The sequence below is a fragment of the Parasteatoda tepidariorum genome, chromosome 9 (genome assembly GCF_982258835.1).
Source record: "Parasteatoda tepidariorum strain Cologne lab strain chromosome 9, Ptep-v5.0, whole genome shotgun sequence".
Classification (NCBI taxonomy): Eukaryota; Metazoa; Arthropoda; class Arachnida; order Araneae; family Theridiidae; genus Parasteatoda; species Parasteatoda tepidariorum.
Window position 1 is genome coordinate 2,324,954 of NC_141763.1, and position 17,984 is coordinate 2,342,937.

Below are 17,984 nucleotides of genomic sequence, written 5' to 3' on the forward strand. Positions count from 1 at the left end.
CAGTTTTGTGTTTATTTAAAATAACGGAATTTAACTCAAAATTTCCAAAAAGGTGAGAAAACCATCTTGTCACTTCGCAATATTTAAACAAATAAAAAATCAATATGAATACAGGAAACTTTATTTATTAAAAAGATTCTTTTAAAAAAAATATTCTGACTTTGTTTTTTTCTTTTAAATCATTTGGTTTAAACGGCATTGTTTTTAACCAGCTAAGTCTGCTAAAGAGGTGATTGTGCTCCGGAAAAATACCGGATTTTTCACCAACAACACTCCTGAAGTTTCTGGAAATCCTAGGTCCATCAAGAAATCATCGATCATGTGTAAAAATTCTTGTCTATTTTATTTAAAAATATTAGAACTAGAATTTATACTTGGCATCTTTCATTTGTAAATATTTTTTCTGACAGAATAACAAATGTGATTAGAGATGAAAGTAAACTTATACATAATTATTCATTTAAATTATGCTGTAAATAATTTATTTAGAATTTAATGTTTTGAAAATATGAATGATTTAACTTTATAAAGACATTAATTTTTTGAAATGCGTCATTAATGATTTTAATAAGAAATTTTCAGGATTTTTGAGTTGGGATCACAATCACCCCTGAATAATTCAACAATACATCGGAATAAAAATCCAGATAAAAAAATATATTTAGGAATAGAAATGAGGCAAATGATTGTTACAGTGATCAAGAGTTTTATGGATAAAATGTGATAATTTTCATTTCTAAAGATATGAATGTTGAACATTGTTTGATTGACATAGTCTTTTGACATTTGCTTAAAAACTTATAAAATAGTTGATATCTAACGTCTAAAATTAAATTAAGGAAATGGAAGTAAAATACAGGGTCGCCACTCCACAGGTAGAATAGGAAAACCTAAAAAATAAAGGGAATTAAAAAATCAACTAAATTAACAGGGAAAATGCAAGGAATATTTATTTCTTATTTTCTTTTTTTACAAAATATTGTCCTCTTTAAGTGCAATCTATGGGGTATTTAAATATAGTTCAGTTGTACTTTACTATTTTATTTGCTGTATTTTTATTTTTTTTATGTATGTTAAACTGTTCCTTATTTAAGTTTTTCTAGCAATTAAAACTAGTATTAGTTATCCTGATATAGCGTACAAATTTGCGCAGTAATTGTGTGTTACCTCTTAGTATATTGTGTATAATATATACAGGGAAAACGCAGGGAGCTTTTTTTTTCTTCCCAGATTTGAGTAGCAACCCTGTAATAAATCTATAAAATAACTTTTTTGCTCTATGAATTATTAATTATTTCTTTTAAATTAAATTTTGTAATTTTAAACTATATTTGTGAAAAAAATGTCATTCTTTTTCTCGTGTCTTTATGTAGATATCTCATTTTATCAATTTTTGGCATTTAGCTGAACAAGTCAAAAAGGGGCGAGTAGTAACAGCTCAACAAATAAAGTCTTGGCCATATACTCAACTGATGTTATTTCTTGACAAGATTGGAAGTAAAAAAAAATGAGTATGTTCATTTTAATTTCATAAATTAGCTGTAGTATTTTAGTATAAAATTTTTTAATATAGCCTTGAACAAAATCCCTGTATTAAATTACACTTGTTTCAGATTGGATAAATTAGAATAGTTATGAGTGTAAATTAAATAATTTGGTTTCAAAGCTCAAAAGATTTTGAAGTTTTTTTTGAGGTTTTACAGTTGTGTACTGTTAATTATATTTAATAACTGTTAGGCAATTATCTTTGGTGTTCATTTAGTTTTGACTTCTAATTGATCTTGCTTTTTTGAATAGCAAATGGGGAAAAAAATGTTCAAGTTCAAAAACTTTTTCAATTTATGATCAATAGAGAAACAGGTTTAAGTTCATGGTATCTGCACACCAGTAAAGTCTTGAATCTTGGTATTGAACAAAATTTGTCATGAAATGTCTTGATTTTAACTATTTATTTTTAAAAAATCACGGATTCAGGGCCCCCAAAAGTCTTTTTTTAAAATAGAATTTACCCCCTCACACTCACACAATTTCATGATGTACCGAATATCTGAATTTGTAACAAAATCCCCACTTACAGTCATATTTTATTAAAGTATAAAATGTTTTTATTGTGTTCTTTAAAAATGATGGTGTTCTTTAAAACAATGAAAGATAAAACATCATTTCTAGAGCGAATTATCTTTTAAACTTCTGTGATTTCAGAATTTTTGTTATTATTTTTATTTTACTTTATTAATTTAAAATTCTAGCTGAAGCAAGCCAGTCATTGGCGATTTTTTTCTTTATTCCGAAAAAGAACAGAAATATCAGGAGTATTTCTTTAATCTCTGATACACAAGAAAAGCATCTTTAAAATATATTTCTACAGTAAAAAAGAGGAGGAACAAATTGCTTTTGTATTTTTTTCAGCTATTTTATTGCTTCAACTTTTTCTTTACTCTGTTTTTTAAATTTAAAATAAATATGAAGATGCAGAGTATGAATTTTCGTTATACCTATTATTTCAATTAATGTTATAATGCTTTTTTAAATTTATTGTTGTGCTTTTGTCGGAGTAAATAGTAACTTCATTAAGTCATGGAATATTCTTGGAATTAGTCATGGAAAGTCATGAATTTGAAAATTTAAAATGTAGTAGATCCCTGCAAGTTGCAGCTTGTTAAACAAAATGATTCATGAAACGAAGATTTTTTTCTGTTTGGAAAGTGATGATGTCCAATATTTCTGTGATGGGCAATCAAATATCTAAGTAGGCCACGCCCACCGTCGCCCTTTGAATAAATGTACATGTAAAAATTCCTGTTTGTGTGTAAATAAGAGCAATAATTTACACTAATTATGATTTTTATCTTATTCATTAATTTATCCTTACTATATTCTCCATAAAACATTTCTTAGTTAAAACTTTATTGATCTTTTTTTCTTTTCTTTCTTTCATGATATCTCAAAATGGGCTAATACGAAATGCTATTTAATAAAGTGATGAAATTAAAACAAAATAGAAATTTTGCAAACTTATATGAAAATGACTTAAAGAATTGTGATAATATCAATCTAAAGCTCAAAATATATTTTTATAAATCAGAAAATTAAAACTGATACACCATTAGTACAAAAAAAAAGTAAAAAGTTTTAAAATATCTTTTTGTAATTTTTTATAAAAATAAAAATTTTAGATAATTTTTTATTTCTGTACATTTTTGTATTTCCAACAAAGTTTATTTCAATAGTTGTATTGAAGTTTGTTTGATGTGGAAGAAATATATATTATGATTTTTTTCTTTATAAATTAATGTTTTCTTCTTTGGGATTTTTTTAAAATTTTTACAAGAAATAAAAAATTACATAACTCCGATGCATAGATGAGTTTCTGTTAACTGTAAAAACAGTTACATTTTAGAACTATAATTGATTTGAAAGAGTGAAACGTTTTGAATAAGATTCAGTTTGTGTTTTTTCTAATCATATATTTTTTTAAATGTAAATAATTAGTAAGATCTATCAAAAAAGTCAAACATGGATGAAATGAGTCCAGTTTTATTTTGATAAAAGTATCTATTGTTTATTACCACTGTCTCCCTTTATACTTTTTCCTTTGAGTTTGTATAGCATTTTAAATTTTTACTTTTCGTTATTCTTATTTCAGTTCTTATGCAAACTTTCTCAAACAAAATATTGAGTCTATCACTTAAAATCAAAGCATGCCAATAATTATTGCATTAATGCTCCTGAAGATTTTGCTCAATATGAGTGTAGGTTCTTTACATGATCTTCTCATGACATAGTGCAAAAAGTTACACTGGTTGTTATAAATTAAGGAAAAATGATCAAAAATTATATCTCAAAAAGTTAAGTACAAAATGTTGTACATGTAGAAAAGTTCAATAAAATTGGCACACTGGAGTGCACATATTAATGTATAAAATAACATGAAGTGATAATCCCTGTGTCAGAATCATAGAGATTGTCTGAGCACGTTGGAGTTCTTGCAAAAAGATCTTTCTTTTGAAAAGTAAAAAAAATGTATATTTAATTTTCTTTTCAGAAATTTACGCATAATATTTGAATCGTGCATATAGATAACCAATTTTTGACATGCTCAATTTACGCCGATAGTATTGTAAATCAATATAAGGTTTTAATTGTATTTTCAGCAGTTATTGATATTGATTTTCACTTGGATATTAAATATCCCCATATATTTGAAACAATATGGAACATTCGTATCGTGCATTTGAGTATTTACTTTTTAAGGTGATAATTCTATCCCACTTTTTGCAGTTATTGCTATTGATTTCTCCATTTTTTTGAAATCTGATATTTTTTTATGCGCTGTTATTTATTACAATAAGGTAATCTCGAAACGAGTGGAGCCGGATTCACATGATTTCGTCAATCTTTGGATTTCATACTTTTTATTTATTTTTTTATTGTGATGATTATTTACAAAATGCAAAGTAGGAAATAATTTGTGTCCACCCCACCCCTACAAAATGAGAGAATATCACCCATAATATTAAAATTAAAAATTATTGCATGTTTTATTTAAAAAATATATAAAGTTTTTTTTTTTTTTTTTTTTTGTAAACACAGCACTTTTGTTATCTTAAATTTGAAACATATATGTTTGTTATTATTAAAAGTGTCTTGCAGAAAGATATTAGTGCTAGAGAGTTTTGTCGCAGATAGCTCGAAAAAATTCTTCCGTAAGGGTGATAATTATTATGGTATTACAGAAATAAGCCTATGCAGCATCAAATATTCCCAAAAAATCTTTGAGACATTTACTAAGAGGCTGGATATTTCCAAATCTTCTAAATATCCATGAAATGCTCCTCTGAAATCCAGGAGTTACAACTGTTAGATATCAAGCAGATATTTGGATATTGTGACATCTGTTGTATATCCTAGAAACATCTGACACATACACGTGACTTATCACAGATATCCATGAGATATCTGAGGGACTTCTTTCATTTATGAATTGTATGTATTATCTGGATATCTCAGATATATTCTTATTGGATATTAGAGCAATGTTTTAATTGTTCAAAAACTTTATTCTATTAAATTTGATGATCCTATATAAATAGTAAATTTAAGTTTTATATTCCATAATTTTATGAGTAAAACTTATTCTGCAAAATTAAATGATGTAATATAAGTTCATTAACACTAAGCATACCATCACTTAATCTATACCTATTTCTATCATAGCCGGTCAAATGACTGTATGTTTCTTGATTGAATGTATAAAATATGGATGTTAGGAAAGAAATAAACTAAAAAAAACTTTATTATGATTAAATAAAATTGTATATTGGCAATTTTTATGTATTACAAACACGAAGAATAAAATTTTTTAATTCATTATTAAACTCATTTTTTACATATACAAAGTGTTTCCATTGTACATTTTCCACAGACATATTTCTTGTAATTATTATTATTTCTATAATTCTTATTATTATTCTTATAATTATAATTCTTATAATTAATATTATTTCTTCTAAGAACTTTTGCTGTCTTGATTGTTTTGACATTTTTCTTTGTAAAAACTAACAATTAGTTCGAAATGAAATATAGCTATCAAAATAAAATATAAGCTACTTACGAAAACAGTTTTTGCCACTTTTTCTTTCACAAAAATGTCAAAATCTAAAATTTTAGGTACTTTCTTGAAATTTGAATGCACAGTTATTCTGATTGAACTAATATGCAACAGTCTTAGTAGAAATGTGCAACTCACCGAACGCAATACATTGAACGCTCATTACATCGTAATTTCTGATCCGATAACCTTATAAAGCAATAAATTGTTCTCCCTGTCAAATGACTGGCTGTGGTAGAAGCAGGTATATGACAAGTATTATTCGAAACAAACAAAATACAAAAAGAAAAATATAATATTAACTGTTTGTTATTGTTAGAAAAAGTCATGAAGTCAAATGTTAAAAAATGATAAGATGATAAGCACATTTTCGATGCAAAAATTCTTAAATAGTCATTTGACCGGTAATGGTATGTTTAGTGTTAAATTTAAAGTTCTGCGAATTATTCGTGATTTATAAATAACGATGTTGGAGAGATGTGTAAAATAAAAAGTGTTTATGTTAAAAAAGAATTTTGTGTATTTTGGAAACTTTTGCATGTAGAGAAAGAATCAAATTAGTAATTTTTTTTTACTGACAGGGATATTTTTTATCATAAAATCAAACAAAATTATGTAAACAATTCAAGGCTAGATGGTCATTCGTGATCATACTAGTTTTATTTATTTTATTTTAAATTTATAATTGCAATAACTTTTTTTTATAATGATTTTTTATAAGGCATCAGTAATTGTAAATCTGTGTCTGTTTAACATTTGGCTTTGTGTATTTGGTAACAGAAAATTTGTTTTCAGATAAATCTGTTACAGTGAATTCTGTAATATGAAATTGTGTCTTCAACAAGATAAAATACACTTTAATTAAATAATATTTATGGTAACATGGCCCTAATATTTTGAATAGAAGTACAAACTGAATAAATTTTTCAGTACAAATGTAGCAAAGTAATTAAAATGTATACTTTTTAAACTAGATGAGAGAAAAGTTAATGACAATTAAAGTTAATAATAATTAAAAGTTTCAATCAAGAAAATGCGTAGTTTTAATCTAAATACTTTGAAATTATCTGAAACCATTTGTTTTTACTTTGTTTTGGCAATTTTGTAAATGAGCAAATTTCAATTATATTTCCAGTCTTAATAAATATTAGGTAATAATTTGTAATAAATCTTTTTTTAAATAATTAATATAAAAATTTTGTAACAAATATAAGTGCCTAGTTCCATTATCCTTAGAGCTTAAAAATTTTTACATCAACTTATTATGCTGTATGAATTTAAATTAACAACTACTTTCTAAATTGACCGTTAAAAGAAAAGAATTTTTTAAACAAACTTTTATTTAAGTTCTATATTAAGTTCACTTACTTAATACTTGGATTCTTAAATTTGTTTAAATGAACTACGAAAATCATAATGTGTTTTGACCACCAATATTATGGTATAAGTGTTTTTCTTTTAATTTAGACTGTTTAAATTGTGTCCAATTTAAGATGCTTAATTTTAACACTTACCTGTATAATAAATCTGACGAAAAGCATACTTTATTTTACGTTTTTTTATCTTTTTCATGGGAGGAGCATAAAACAAAATATTATTCATGCCAGTGATTATTTTTTAATGTTGTTATTATTAGTTGCTACGGGTTTTGTGTAAATAGGCACTGTTATAAAAGGTACCCAAATTACACTTATAGAGACCTGATGTAGCTAATGTTTTAATATACTTCTTGAATTATGTGAAATAGCATAAAAGATCAAAAATGCTTTTAAAAAAGAATTGACCCAATAAATATTTAGTGTTAAATGTTCTTTTTTTAGAAATATGTTTTTATTTATTTTATTTTCTTTATTTCTTTTTTTTTTTTTATTCATACTGCTGCAGTAATAGGCTGCAAATTAATTATCTAATTAGCAATTTTTTTTATAATTAACCTTTTTAAATATTGACTTTTCTCTTACTTAAAAATGATTTATTAAATGACTTGAAAATAATACAATTGTTTAAACTAGATTATAGTTATGGATTTCTTAAAGTTTTGTTTTAAATTTATGCTTGCTATTTCTTTATTGAAAAAAAAGTTTCTTCCTCTTATGTGAGAGGAAACCTATTTCTTTCACTGTGGTTAAAACTTTTCATTCCTGGTTTCAAGTTCCCTTTTAATTTTCTTTTCTGTGAATGTTTTTCATGTTGTGCCTTATTAAATTTTCTCAATCATAAACTGAGAATCTAACTGTTGCAATTTTAATGTTATGACTTACTGATATTCCTGACGACTGTTGTTTCTCGCAAAATAATACAGTTTCTAAAAATAATACTAGATTATAGGGTTCAGAAAAGAACCAGCCCACAAAGATTTTTTCTTCTTCTTTCCCCATGAAACAACTTAATTTTGCCCAGAAATAAGTATTTTTCTATTATATTCTACATGTTACTTTTACATAGTAAATATAGAAGTTAAGTAAAGTAAAAACTGAAAAAATATTGCTTGCCTATTACCAAAGGGATTAATAAAAAAAATTATTATGAAAATAACTATTTCAGTTATATTTCTGCATTTTAAATGTATAATGCATTGCATAATGAAGTTACAGAAATAGTTCTTTGTAAAATGTAAAGCATAATGTTCTGGAATTATTTTTAAATTTAAAAAAAAAAAAAAAAAACGCATAGTTTGCTTTAAAAGTAATGAATGGAATTTTTAACAGTATTGTATACATATTTTTCAATGTATTCGTTCTCTGTATGTCTTAGAATTTACAAAAAAATTATTAACTTGTTTGTTGTTTATACTTTTTGCTTTAGAGAGGTCGGAAAAGAGAGAATAAATTTTAAACATTTGTTTTATCTGTTATTTAACATTTGTTGTTCATTTCAAGTACAATGCTTCTTAAATTTAGCTAATAATTATGCAGTCCATAGCGTATGAAAGCGCCAATCATTTTGCATGTTTGGTGAAATACTTGCCAGTTTGCCTATCCCTCTACTGGCTGAGTTCGGTGAGATTCTTGTACTCTCATGTGCTTCATTTTGAAGATATTCTCAATTTCAGGCTTCATTTTCCACCCTCTGATATCAAACTGAAAAATCTCCTGATCCTTTTATAATGGCTAATATAATCAAGAAAAAAGTTCTTGGTCAGAAACTAGTTATTTTATTATGATCATGTAAAGTCTTTGAAAATTAATTTGCATTTTGTTAATATATATATTGCTTAAAAATATTGTTTCTATTGCTTAAGAATACTTAAAAGGTGCTTATTTCTTGTTAAAGCATTTGGCTGTGCACCCTGATTTATATAAAGTATGGGTTCACAACCTGCGTCCTGTCGGAGCTTTTAAATACAATGATTTTTGTTTTTTGAAGAAAAAAAAATCCCCATAAGTTAGAATTGCTCATTTGAGTTATCACTTTTTGATGCCATTAATTCTATGTTGTTTCTTGATTGCTTTTTTTCGCAGTTATTGCTACAAAATTCCGCATGCTTTTAGTTATAAATTTTTCTATGTGTAAATGCAGAGCGGCGATGGCTCAGGGGATAAAGCGTTCGCCTTCCAATGAGGTGAAACGAGGTTCGATCCCGCCGATGGTTGGTCGATACGAATTCCGGTCCTGGCTTGCACCGACCACTGTGCTGAGATGAAATATTCTCAGTGGTAGACGGATCATGGGTTAGAGTCTCCTTGCAGTCAGCCTAACCATGGGACGTTCTCGTAGTTTTCCTCTCCATGTAATGCAAATGTGGGTTTGCTCCATCAAAAAGTCCTCCACGAAGGCAAATTTCTCCCGAACCCTTGTCTTCTAAAATGGGTTCAAAATTACAAGGCTACGGCTATAAGAGAATTGTAACAAAATTTTGTTTAATATGATGTTTAATATTTTGTTCAATCATTTACATGTGGTGTTATCAAAAATAATTTTAAATGAGATTTATGAAACAGAGATCATACATCAAAACATAAACTTAGCTACCACAAGGTGTGTAGCGTTTTTTAAAAAGTGCTTGCATGATTTTCGCAATTTTCTCTGCAGCATTTATCAGAAACTAGTTATTTCATCATCATTATGTAAAGTTTCTGAAAATGTTTCCAAATTTATTGACTTCATGTTTATAAATTAAGAACTTTAAATGATAGAAAAAAAATAATTTTTATTACTGCTCAGATCCTAATTTTGGTTTTTGGAAAGTGATCAAAAATATTTGATTGCTTAAAAAGTACTTAAAAGGTGCTTATTTTTCGTTGAAAAATCTGGCTACGCACCCTGTAACAAAAAATTTTGACTCTCCAATATTTTATGATTTCTTACTGTAAACAGTTGTATCTCCTTAGCGCCAAATTTAATAATTGCTTGAAAACGATAAATATTGGTTGCACAGTATTTTTATAATTAGCATTTATCTTGGCTAACTAAATTATTTTGATTTGTTTTCATATATTCGGTAGGATAAATATTATAGGGTAGTTTTCAAACAGTGGACAGGGTTTTAAAAGAAGACTAAAATGTGACTATTTGCAACTATTTTCGGTTTGAGACAACTATGGCAACTTTTTGCCTGAAAAGGCTAAAAAAGCAACTATTTTTCTGGAACAGGAGACTATTTAGAAACTTTTCTGTACGGCTAGCGATGTTTTTTTAACAAAACTTAGTTTGAAAACCTGCGGCCCTCAGGCTTCTAAACACAATGAATTTTTGCTCCTCCCCCCCCCCCCCCCAAAAAAAAGCAAAATATTTTAAAAATTTTGAATTGCAAATTTGAGTCGTCACTTTTTAATGCACTCAATTTGCTCAAATTCCATTGTAAGTCTGTTTTGTTTCTCGATCGCCTTTTCAATGGTTATTGCTACAAAATTCTGCATGATTTTTAAAAAAATATATTTTTAATACGATATTACGATCAGCGAATTTGAGTAACCACTTTTCATAACGTATATGTACATATATATATATATAAATCCCATTCAGCATGAAAGGGCAAATAAACGTCAAAAATCCGTTCGTCCGTTATAAGGTTTTGGGCTAACGTTAATTCCATGTGATTTTCAACATTTCTTCAGTCGTTAAAACGTATACGTTAAAATGACGTTATTTTAACGGTATCAATTTTCCCTTTAAATATTTCGTTAGAAATACGTACTTAAAATACGTTATTTTAACGTGTACATTTTATCCATTTTTTGACCGTTTTAAAATCGTTTTATTAAGGAAAAAGTGACGCTTTGTTGCAGAGTTATATTTACGTTATTCTTTTGGGATTATAAACGTAAATTTAAGGGTAAAAATGTTTCTAAAAAAGGGTGTGAGTGCCCAAGAAGGATATTATTTAAAAAGGAGTTTTTAAAAAATAATTTTAATATTTACTAAGAAATTTGTCTACTTTTAAATTCCATGTTCTTACTGCAATGAAAGAAACATTTATTTTAAAATAATGATTTAAATTTTTTTTTTTTTTTACAAAAACTTCATAAATAGCAAAAATAAAATTTAAGTATTTTGAAAAATGTATCAATCTTGTTTCTTTAATGTAGTATATATCTTCATTACTGAAAGAAAAAAAAAGCATACGTATCAAAAGACAGATAAAAAGGAATTCTCACAATTAGTTTCCGTAATAAAATTTAGTGTAGGAAGTTTTAAAATAATTGTTCTTATTAAAAAACGTTTCTACACAGAAAAAAATTTATTACATTTTGTTTTGAATCTTGAATTTTATAATCTAGAAATTGTTTCATAATAAAATCGAATATGAAAATCATATATAATAAAAAATACGTACTAAAAATATGTTTTTTAACGTGCACTTTTTACCCATTTTTCGACTGTTTTTTAAAGTTGTTATTTTAACGAAAAATTGACGTTTTGTTGCATAGTTATATTTACGTAAATTTTTTGGGATTATAAACGTAAATTTAATATTAAAAATGTTTCAAACAAAAAGGGTGAACCTGTGAGAGCCCAAGAAAGATATTCTTTTACTTCTCTCTTGAATTCGAATAAACTGTACATTGCAGATTTTCATTACAATTCATATTTAATTTTTAAATACTTATAATTATTTTTGTTTCATTAAACTGGTTATAAATATTTGCTTGTTGATAATATTGAGTCAGCTCATTATCAGCAATTGACAAGGGAAATATGAGTTTTAATTCTTATATAACTAAACTATGATGAAAATTAAGAAATTTTCCAAAATACTGAATAAAGTAAAAATTTGCTACAACTTGACATGCAACGAACATAACGTGGAAACACATTACTTAAATTTAAATTATCTCAGTCTAGAACAAGAGTCGTGGTGTAGTGGTTACAGCGTTCGCCTCAAGGGTACGGCGTCCTAGGTTCGATCCTACTCTAGAGTGGGATGCTAATATGCGAATACTTATAATTATTATTATTCAAAGATCATAAATTAAAAAATGTATTTTTTTGTTATTATGTAAAAATTTATTCACTATTTTTTTATATTGCAATTATCGCTCACCGTACGAGTTTATAAAAAATAATTTTAATAATATTATTATTATTTTCTACTTCAATCAACATGAAATAGAAACGATTATTTTTGGTTAACTTTGTTAACATTCATTTATTAATTTCTTACTTTGCAATTATCGCTTACCCTATATAAGTTTTTTCGAAATAATTACTAAGAAATGTGTCTACTCTTAAATTCCATGTTCTTACTGCATGAAAGAGACATTTACTTTATTTTAAAATACTGATTTAATTTTTTTTCCTTCCAAGAACTTCATAAATTATAAAAATAGAGTAAAAGTATTTTGAAAAATTTATCAATCTTGATTCTTTAATGTATATAATATTCATTAATGAAAAAAAATATATATGTATCAAAAGACGGGTAAAAAGATAATCCTCATAATTAGTTTTCGTAATAATATTTAGTGTGGGAAGTTTTAAAATATTTGTTGTTATTAAAAGACGTTTTTACACACAACAACGTTTTTACAAATTTATTAAATTTGGCTTTGAATCTTTAATTTTGTAATCTTGAAATTGTTTAATTATAAAATCTTAATTGCAATAAGTAAATTATTTATAAAAATCATATATAGTAAAAAATAATATAAATTTATAAAATATAAACAATAATATAAAATAGCATAACATATAAATAATAATTGTAAGTTTTGTTGTAATGTCAGAAAAATAATTTTTTTTTTATAAAAGCAAGTAATGATAATTCTTTATTTCTTTGCAAAATATTATTTATGAGTGAGTTTTTGTGTATGTGAAATTGAAGCACTTTTAAAAATAGTTAGAGCGTTGGTTCGGTTTATTTTTCTGAACTGTCAGTTTTTGGCTTTCTTGCATTGAATAGCCTGTTTTTTTTTTTTTTTTTTTTTTTTCATATTGGACAATAATGTTACATAACAGGGAATTTTAGTAAAATTTACCTAGGGACACAATGCTTGGAAGGTTTTAAATAGTTTGAAGTTAAATAAATTGTTTTTAATTATTTAGATCATATAAATAAAAAAGAAAAGGATTTAAGTAAGGAAAAGAGAAAGTTCCTCAAAAATTGAAATTAAGATCTGAATTTTGCAATGCTAATACATAAACCCTAAAAAAACAAACTCACCTTTAAGAACAAAAAAAGAAAAGAGAAATTAAATATTTGTTTTTTCATATTTTGACATTAGTGCGACAAATTTTTTTCTATGTTTTTTGAGCAAGATTTTTTCATTTAAACTTAGTTCCCGGTTAATAGGGGTTTTAAGGGCCATTCTAGTCCTTGACGGGGGCAATGCTCGATCCTCGACACCACCGAGTACATGCGATATATGTGCTATTAAAATCTGTGGAATCGAGAGGCCTGTGGTCGGTCGCATTGCTGTACCAAATGTACAGGGATCTGGAGAAAATTCCCTACCCCTTCAGAGATTTACAGGGTGGCCACCCACCTGGAAAACCTGGAATTATCAGGGAATTTTTTTTATACTTTAAAAAACCTAGAAAAATCAGGGAAATATGGATAAAAACTTGGAAATTTTAAAGAAAAGCTGGAAATTTTTCAAAATGAGTCAAAATGTTTTTGTATTTTTAACTTTATTAAATTCTCTAAAAATTAGTTGGTTATAATTTAATAATAATAGATTTTATATTGAACTCTTTTTCTGAAAGCTTTTGAACTCCCATTCAAAGAAATCTGTAAATTATTTTTTCTCAGCAAACCAACCAATCACGACATTTCCCCCCATCACTAACAGCAATGTTTGTCGACAAATTGTTACAATTCTTGCATTAATGCTAATTTTTTCTATTTCATTTTAACCTTTTATAGTATATTTTTAATTTGAAAAAAGTTTTTTTTTTAGAACTAACTGTATATTAATATCAAATTTTACGGTTTTGTTGGTAAACATTAGTTTTTTGATTCAAAAATTCGAATTGTATAGTTATCACAATATCGAAAGTTCGTAAATGTTGCTTCGTTCCAGAGATGATATTTCAAAACTATTCCTCTTTTTTTCTAAAAAAGCTGACAATGACTAAGGAATATATAGGAAACATATTAAATGATGTATAAACATAAAATATTTTTTTTTATTCATATGTGTTTAGTACAAAGAAGGAAAACGAAACTTAGTGTCTTAGTTCTGCACTGTAAAAGAGTCTAGTTGTTAAAACAGAAACAATTAACTATACTAAACTAAAAAACTATGTGTTTAGATTGGAATTCTTTAAATATTTTAATTTCATTTAAGAAAAAAAAGTATAAAATTTAAAGAATTTTATCTTCTTTCTTCTATAAATTAAGCTACGAAAAGTTAGACAATTTTACATTTGTGACGTTTATTTTTGGATACTGAATCTCTTAAAATAATAATGCTAATTCAAAAAAAAAAAAAAAAAAACATTATTTAAAAATTTCACTTGATATTGGTTTAAAGAAAATATGATCAATACATTTTTTAAAATGCACTGTTAAGATAAAATACAGTTTACAGTACAGCTTTATATTGAAATGTAAATCCAGTGATTCAAGAAATTGTTGGTACACTTATGACTTTAAATGGAATAAGACTATTCGTTAATTTAAATGAATATTTCAGAATGGATATTTAATAGTAAAAAAATATATTCTATTCTTATCAAAACTGCATGGAATATTTTAAAAACAAAGCAAAAGTTTATTTGTAAGAAATCAATCATCAAAATGTAACAATCACTTTATCGCACAAAAGTCATCGTACACTTTCAAAAAATCTCTGCCTATTAGTAAATATTCTAATTAGTAATATATTAGAGTTTCCTTTCACATCTAGAATAGCTTTTATAAGTTTGTAAATAAATGTAACTAGTTTTTTTTTTGTCTGAACAAATTCGAGCAGAACATTTTTTATAAAATTTTACAGAAACTTTTTCAACGCTCAATTGTAAATTTATGAATTTTTCCACAAATTTTATAATTTTAATCTCTGATATGAAGTCCTTCTTTTAAGCATTTTATCGCATATTACACATTTACAGCATTTTATCGCAAATTGCAATAGGACACAATATATTAATTTAACAATATTCATTACTGATTTACCTCTTATGATGACAAATAATCAACTATTGTTTTATTATGACCATGAGGCGTTTTTAAAAGATAAAAGAAAATCTTACGGTGAAGCAAAAATTAAAATATAACTTTAATTTTTAAAAATATATAATGTTGCTGTCTCAAATTTGATACTAAATTGCAAATAAATATATAAAAAATGAAATGAAAAATAATGAAGTGAAAAAATTAAAGCAACAGAAGATAATTTTAATTCAGAAATCTGAAAACATTTCATTTTTCTTACTATTTCATTATTGATGTCTTAAAAATAAACTTTTGCTTTGTTTTTAAAATATTCCATGCAGTTTTGCTTAAGATTAGATTATACATCTTATTGTCATGTATATACATCTTATATTAATTTTAATTAATGAATTTTTATTGCCTATTTCAATAACAGTTATAAGTGAACGAAGACTTTCGGGACCACTATAATTATAAAAATGTATTAATATATAATCACCTGAAACGGTTTTCCTTTTTGCTTAATGAAAATTTGTTAAACAATACCTATCCAAGGTCTTATTGGTCATTCTTTTTTGCCATTTTCTAGTTACACTTTGAGCAAAAACTACTTAAAGTAACACATTAAAAATATTGTATTCAATAAAAACAATATATTCTACAAGTTAAACATATTTTTTCTCCATGTCTTAATTTTCTAAAAGTTAATGTTGTACCAAAACATTAAAAAAAAAAAAAAAAAAATCTTGCAAAATTGTCAAGATAAATTATTTTTTTCAAGATGCTGTGTTAAAAAAATAAGATTTTAAATAAAATATTTTGTAATATAGACACTTTTTTCGTACACATCCTGCACTTTATAAGAGGAAAGAAATACAGACCTGGAAGTTTAAGACAGTTACTTGGAAAACCTGGAAAATAAGGGAAATTTGAAATCTAATTTGAGTGACCACCCTGCTCATAAAAGTTGCCAAACCTGAAAAATGCAATATTTTAAATTTAGCAATATTTTATATCTGTTGCTGAAAAAAATATATAAAAATTTAAATTATAATATGTTTGATGATAGATAATTTTTAAAATGAGGAGTAGTTTGGAACATTTTATGATTTTCAACTTTTTCGTTTCACAATATATTTTATGTTTTCTAATGTTATGTTTGTAACATGTTATGTCCATATATTAAACCATTTTATTTTGCATTTGAAATTTGTTAATGAAAACTTTTAGCTCTATTTTGTTTTGTAAATAAGACGGCAAAATTATCGGTGTAGGTGTCTATGATCAACTAAAAATATCCTAAGTTTAGATTTAGAAAACGTATTAATTTGAAAGAGAATCACTGTAATTTGTGTAAACTAAACCACTTTCTTTAGATCTGAAATCTTTTTTTTTTTTTTATTGAAAATATTTCTTTAGTTTTTTTTTATATAAAATAATTGAAAATTTTTTTAAACTGTTTTAAATGTGCTGAGAAAATAATTAATAAAAATTAGTTTTTTAATTTCTCAGAATTTTTTTTTTATGTGGACCTCTGATGCCCAAATCTTCTATGCTTAATGCTTGCATATATTATGTCAAATATATTTTTGTACAAATTTTATTAAATTATTTATAATTAATGGAGATAATTAAAATGCAAATTCTTTTACTAAAACTTATATTTTGGTTATTATAATTAAAAATATTTAAAGATTGTCATTTTATTTCAAAATTTAGAACTGGTGGTCATCAGTGGGGTTCTCCAAAAATTTCTTCTGGAAGGTGGTGTGAACTGGAGTCCAAATACACCTGTGTCAAACTATGTTGGTGTGCCACAGAATGTACCACCTGTGGTAAGAACAATATTTTTATAAAAATTGATTTTAATATCTTTCAAGGTTGCTAAAAATTTTTATTTAAAAAAAAAAAAAAGAAACAAACTTGTAATTTTGCCCTCTATGTTACCTTACTTGTTAGGCATGAATTTATACTTACAAAAGCGTATATCAAGTTTAATTAAGTTTGCATAAGTGCAATTTCAAGAATGATAATTATAGCATTGTTTCTTGTAAAAATGTAATATTACATTAACTTGCATATTGTATGACTTTAAAAAAAGTGTTTATAAAATTTTGTTCGATTTGTTAAGATGTTTGTGCACTTCAAATTTCAAAAACATTTTTCACTTTTGTCTTCAGAGAAAGCTATTTCTTTTATTTTCTAACAGTTGACCACTCTTCAGAACTCCTGAGGGCTGAAATTAGTCTTGAGAAAACGCAAGAGACCAGAATGCCATAGGACAATTAATATCTTTCCAATTTGATTTTTGAATTTATCAAGAAAAAAAATTATTTCTTCTTTAAAAAATTAAACAAACATACCTGCCAAGTCTTCTGTATTTTACGATCTCCTGTTAACCCATATGTTCTCAAATTTCTCCGTATTTGTTCAAGAAATTTAAGAAAAAAAATTTGGTGATAAAATATCCACTGATGGCAAAAATAATTATCTTATTACTCAACAGATGATACTATTGCTAGTACTGTAGTATGCTGAATGTTAATAGTTTAAGAAGAGGCTGGAATAGCCTGGTTGGTAGGGCACTGGGCCCATGTCCTAGAGTTTGTGGGTTCGATCCCAAACCGACCGAAGACTCCCCGTGTAGTGAATGGTGACTGATGCATGTTAAATCTGTCGAGTCGCAAAGTCCTACATGTTCCCATAACAAATCAATATCTCTGGGGGTACTGATCCAGGAGCTCCCTCGTCTTCTGGATTGGGATCAAAATTACAAGAATACAGAGTTGAACATTGGCAATCGTAAGCCCAGAATTGGGTCAGCTGTTCAAATAA

General features: G+C 26.1%; 1 protein-coding gene across 2 annotated transcripts in view; it reads left to right on the top strand.

Annotated features, from left to right (window-relative positions):
• The first annotated feature begins 374 nt into the window (after window positions 1-374).
• Window positions 375-17,984, top strand: part of LOC147803245 (uncharacterized) — a 31,143-nt gene continuing 13,533 nt past the window's right edge. Inside the window, exons 1-2 of one of the 2 annotated variants that reach the window (XM_087150645.1) lie at window positions 375-1,511; window positions 16,869-16,984. In XM_087150645.1, the coding sequence (XP_087006771.1) occupies window positions 1,508-1,511; window positions 16,869-16,984 (120 nt within the window). In that variant the 5' untranslated portion in view covers window positions 375-1,507. The remainder of the gene's footprint in view (window positions 1,512-16,868; window positions 16,985-17,984) is intronic. The other variant, XM_087150646.1, reaches the window with a different exon arrangement.